A 5,931-nucleotide genomic window follows, 5' to 3' on the forward strand; every position below is an offset into this window, starting at 1 on the left:
GCTGATGGAGCAGCTGATGGAGCAGAGCTGATGGAGCAGCTGATGGAGCAGAGCTGATGGAGCAGCTGATGGAGCAGCTGATGGAGCAGAGCTGATGGAGCAGCTGATGGAGCAGCTGATGGAGCAGCTGATGGAGCAGCTGATGGAGCAGAGCTGATGGAGCAGCTGATGGAGCAGCTGATGGAGCAGCTGATGGAGCAGAGCTGATGGAGCAGCAGATGGAGCAGCTGATGGAGCAGAGCTGATTTCCTCAGGAATGCTCCACACCCTGCGGTGACTCGGCTGCCTCTGTGTTTTAAGGAAGATAAACCTGTTGGACTCATTTGGACTCAGCAGCTGTGAGAACGATGCGTCTGGTTCTGATGATCATTAATGAAGAACCAGTTAATGTCGCTTTAGAAACCTGAAGATAAAATTATTGTTCATATTTTATCTGTTCAAGGTTTTTTTTTACAAGACAATCATCTTTATAATCTACAGCAATGGTTCAATCAGATCTGTGGGTTTTTTTTTAATTTAAAACTCAAAATGTTTCCTCTGATTTCTAATCCTACTGTGATCCAACAGCGACCTCTGGTGGTGAGATGGATGTTAGCAAAGCCTTCAGGACAGATTCATGATTTATACACTTTGCGGATTGATTTTTGTGCTGAATGTTCATATTGTTTTGATATTATTATGCAAAGTACAGAGGTAAATATTATCTTCAGAAGATTTTAGCAGATTTTTAACATACATCTGCAGATTGTCATCATTAAAGTGAACGGTGTTGACTCTAACTGATGAGATGAGACTCAAATATGATAACTTTACATAATCCATCCCAGGTTTTGGTACCACAACAGCCTTTTTTCAGGTAATGTTTACTGCATTATACAAATCTAATAAGACTAACTTTTAATATTCAATAAGTTCATTACATAACCAATTTGATCTTTTCACCGTTGACATTTTTCTTTTCTCACAGCAGATCGTAACTATTGAAAGATACATATTAATGGCATTATCTTAAATTATTTCTTTGTTTTCTACTTGTTTGTCCACTAATATTATTTTTATATGGAAAATGTCAACACAAACATTGTTGCTTCTTCTTCATTACTTGAAGCTGCTGTTCCATCACTAAACTAAAACCAGACTCTCTTCTTACACCATTCATGGGTTAATCATCTTCCAGACTTTCTCGTTCCTCCCTCTGCTTCCTGATTGAAGCTGGGCGGAGCCAACAGCTGCTGAAGGTGAAAGCTGATTGGCTGCAGCCTCTCTGCTCTGACTTGTGGTCTGCTGGTCAGAGCTCAACCCAGTTTCTGTTTACAGGAAGTGAAACTCACACAGCCGCTGTGACTGAGAGCAGAAATGGAGCAGAATCAGCTGGACAGAGAAAGTTTCTCCTGTTCGATCTGTTTGGATCTGCTGAAGGATCCAGTGACTACTTCCTGTGGACACAGCTACTGTATGAAATGTATTACAGACCACTGGGATGCAGAGGATCAGAAGGGAATCCACAGCTGCCCTCAGTGCAGGGAGACCTTCACACCTAGACCTGTGCTAAAGAGGAGCACCATGCTAGCAGCTTTAGTGGAGCAGATGAAGAAGACTGGACTCCCCGCTGCTCCTGCTGACCACTGCTATGCTGGACCTGAAGAAGTGGCCTGTGATGTCTGCACTTGGAGGAAACTGAAAGCCTTCAAATCCTGTCTGGTCTGTTTGGTTTCCTACTGTGAGAATCACCTCCAACCTCACCTTGATGTCCCTGGTCTGAAGAAACACAAGCTGGTGGAGCCGTCCAACAACCTGCAGGAGAACATCTGCTCTACGCATGATGAGGTGATGAAGATGTTCTGCCGCACCGATCAGACATGCATCTGTTATCTCTGCTCTGTGGATGAACATAAAGGTCATGACACAGTGTCAGCTGCAGCAGAAAGGACTGAGAGGCAGAGAGAGCTGGAGGAGAGACGAGGAAACATCCAGCAGAGAATCCAGGACAGAGAGAAAGATGTGAAGCTGCTTCAACAGGAGGTGGAGGCCATCAATCACTCTGCTGATAAAACAGTGGAGGACAGTGAGAAGATCTTCACCCAGCTGATCCGTCTCCTCCAGAAAAGAAGCTCTGAGGTGAAGCATCAGATCAGATCCCAGCAGGAAACTGAAGTGAGTCGAGTCAAAGATGTTCAGGAGAAGCTGGAGCAGGAGATCAGTGAGCTGAAGAGGAAAGACGCTGAGCTGGAGCAGCTCTCACACACAGAGGATCACAACCAGTTTCTCCTCAACTACCCCTCACTGTCACCCAGGGAGTCTAAAGGTCCATCCAGCATCAACATCCGTCCTCTGAGACACTTTGAGGACGTGACAGCAGCTGTGTCAGAGCTCAGAGACAAACTACAGGACGTCCTGAGAGACTCATGGACAAACATCTCACTGATGGTCACTGAGGTGGATGTTCTACTGCCAGAACCAGAACCAAAGACCAGAGCTGGATTCTTAAGATATTCATGTGAAATCACCCTGGATCCAAACACAGCACACAGATATCTGGTGCTATCAGAGGGGAACAGGAAGGTGACAAGGCTGAATCAACCTCAGTCTTATTTTTATCATCCAGACAGATTCACTAAATGGCCTCAGGCTCTGAGTAGAGAGAGTCTGACCGGACGATGTTACTGGGAGGTGGAGAGGAGCAGGACGGTTCGTGTAGCAGTCACATACCAGAACATCAGCAGAGCAGGAGGTGGAAATGAATGTGGACTTGGAGCAAATGACAAGTCTTGGGCATTGTATTGCTCCGACAACAGTTTTAAATTTAGTCACAACAACATCTGGACCTCCGTCTCAGCTCCAGTTCCCTCCAGAGTCGGAGTGTACCTGGACCACGGAGCAGGTCTTCTGTCCTTCTACAGCGTCTCTGAATCCATGACTCTGATCCACAGAGTCCAGACCAGATTCACTGAGCCGCTGATGGCTGGAGTTGGGCTTGGAATAGGATCTGCAGAGTTCTGTAATCCCAACTAGGTTTTCTCCCTGATAGATGATCAGGGTTCTGAAGTCTCTGCTCTGTTGTTTTGTCCTTATTTTTCTGGTTTAAGAGTCGTTCTCTGTGCTCCAGAAGCCGTAAATGTTATCACTGCTGATGTTTTCTTTCATTGTTAAATGTCAGAAATATTTCTTCATGAGAATCTGAACTTCTCTGGGCTCCAACAGTGAAGTTTTAATATTTGTACTGATGTATTAAAAGTTCTGGTTTCTCTTCTTCTGATCTGCAGGATGAATGTTGATATTGTTTAAACCAGTTCAGACTAAAGTGAGCTGAACTTCTTTCTGTTTTTGTTATTGTGATTAAAAAAATAAACTGAATCTAACATCAACCTAGAACTGATTGTTTTCTATCATTTAGATCAGAAAAATAAATGTGTTCTGTTTCTTTTTGCTTTATTCAATAAAACAACTTCATTACAGAGAAATTTAGAATTTTCACTTTATAATAAATTGTGAGTATTTTTTGTATAAAGACCAGAAATATTTCTATCAGAGTCTCATGATGCAGGAGAAGATAAATTACTCCCCAAACCGAACCAACATCCTGGATCTTCAAGTCATCCATAAAGTGCAACTTGCACTTGCAAACCTTCTCCAGCAGGGGGCAGCAGAGACTTCTTAAGTGTAGAACAAGAAGCTGCAGCTTCGTGAAGAAGATTTGAGTCCAACAGCAGGATTCAGTAAAGACGTGGATCCAAGAGATTCCAGGGAGAAGAACTTTATGTTGATCTCAGGAAAGTTCTGGTTCGGTTTGGTTTAATTGGCCATCAAAGAACAAAGCAGATAAATATTTCTGTGAATATTTGCTCTAAGATTATTGAACCTCAGTAGAGAAAATGACCTCAAGCTTTCAGGAGAGATTTACTGTTGGCTCTCAGACAAACATTAAAACTTTACTTTTCTACTCTGGAGTAAAAAAGTAAAGTTTAGTTTTTATAAGTATAATTTTACAGTTTTGTACGTTTCCTCTCCTGGCCCATCTGTAGATGTGGAACCGAACCTTTCAGAGATGAAACTGTCAGTCACGTTTTCACTGCTCAATGTGCAAACGGCAGAAAAACAACTTATTACAAGAAAACCATTTATTCGCCATCATCGGTGGCTATGCTAACTAGCCTTAGCATTCACATGGAGGATGATTGACAGCGCTAAGACCCGCCTCCTGGCTCTGATTGGTTGTTTCTAGTTAGCACTAGGAGAAGGAAGAGCAGCTGAATTAGTTTGACAGATTATCTGCCTCTTATGACACAGTGACAATTTAAAAACTACGTTAAAAATCCCAGCTGCATTCTGCAGGCATGGTTTCCTTACATTTTAATCAGTTATGATTTAAGCATAGTTAGAAGTTTTTATTAACATTTTAATAAAGCCATGAGGTTTTATTTAAACTTTCTCCATCATTATTTATGTGTAAACTACAGAACTTGCTTCAGACAGAGGACAGGGTCCCACCAGCACGTCCCTCCGGGTCCATGTTGGTCGGTACCAGCAGAGACCCGGAGGACAAACTGAAGCTGAAGGAGAGCTGGGGATAAAAGCTGATGAGAGGCGATGCAGCGGCTGCCAGACCCTCGCTGTGCCTGAGTCCTCAGCGGCAGGCGTCCAGCTTGGGGCCTCATGCTGTGACCCCTGCTGCCCCCTGCTGGGCTCTGAGTGGCCGCTTCTGTGCTTCTGTGTTCAGGGACAATCAGGCCACTGTGGAGATGTGAAGTGGGAGTTTGGTTCTGATGTGGGGACTGGAATACGTGCAGGTATTGGTTCTCACCTGACGGCTTGTCTTCCGTCTTCTCAGCGTTTGTTCTGCAGAAACAAACATGTTGATGAAATTCATTCAGATGAACGAACTCCAGCATGAAGCCTGGTGTGAAAAACAAACTGCAGAATCTGCTACAGGGTGTTGATTGGTATTCAGATGAAATGACCAGGATGTAAACAGCTCCCAGCCTGGAGGGGCTGAGAATGATGCTGCTGTTCACACAGCATTATGCAACATCCTGGATCAGTCCAAGCATTCACTCCGGGTCCAGCAGCTCCTTTATTTCACCGCTTTCAGCAGCAAACAGCCACGTTTAAAGACACACGAATCAGGATCCCCAGCAGAAACGCACCAGAGGAACCTTCTGGACGCGACGAGTCCTCGGACGTCTTCCACACTTTAAACTTTAATGTTGGGTAAAACCTGCAGTTATTCTGGCTCAGGTTATCCTGATCTGTTTATAACTCAGGCTGCTGGAAGACAAACTGAACATTTCTCACTCTTTCTCTGATTATGAATTATTCATGGTTATTCCTGCCTTTTACTTTATGGTTTCTGTTTTTCTTCTGTGAAGTTTCACAACGTTGTCAATGTTCCTCTAATGTTGAAGAAACACAGTTTAAAAAAGAAACGCACAATGTTTCAAATAAGTTTGTTCACATGATAAGTTATTTAAAAAACAACATGGCGTGCCATCATCCTGCTCCACTTCCTGTCGTCTTCTTCTTCATGGTTTCTGCCAGTAGTAACATCCTGCTGATCATGTGACTCATGAGATGCAAAAAAAACTGTTTCCACTGGAGTTTTGTGAAATTCAATAAAACCAAAAAAACAAACATTTGAATTAAAATATTCAGTTTATTGGCCATATTTAAATCAGAGTGAACTTTATCAATAATATTATTGATGATGTGGTTCGGACTCCTTCTTCACTGGAGACCGTTGATCATTTGAAGCCTTAGTCGGCTGTAAGGCCTGTAGTTTATGAGTCTCGTTGTAAACTTGACCAGGTGAGGCGGGTCAGGAAACCTGGACTCAACAAACCAAAGGAAATCTACAGAAACGATCAGGAAGGTTTTAGTCTGATGTCAGAAACTGATAACGACACAAAAACAATCGAGTTATTGACCACAAACATC

At 43.2% G+C, this 5,931-nt stretch overlaps 1 protein-coding gene across 1 annotated transcript; it reads left to right on the forward strand.

The window, feature by feature from the left end:
* The first annotated feature begins 919 nt into the window (after positions 1–919).
* On the forward strand, positions 920–3,365 carry LOC103477183 (tripartite motif-containing protein 16-like). The gene is made up of 2 exons (XM_081616287.1): positions 920–2,731; positions 2,808–3,365. Exons 1-2 carry the CDS (start codon positions 1,357–1,359, stop codon positions 2,915–2,917), a joined length of 1,485 nt encoding a protein of 494 aa, XP_081472413.1. The 5' UTR covers positions 920–1,356; the 3' UTR covers positions 2,918–3,365.
* Positions 3,366–5,931: the final 2,566 nt, after the last annotated feature.

The sequence above is a fragment of the Poecilia reticulata genome, chromosome 15, assembly GCF_904066995.2.
Source record: "Poecilia reticulata chromosome 15, P_reticulata-male-v2, whole genome shotgun sequence".
In the NCBI taxonomy this organism is placed as follows: Eukaryota; Metazoa; Chordata; class Actinopteri; order Cyprinodontiformes; family Poeciliidae; genus Poecilia; species Poecilia reticulata.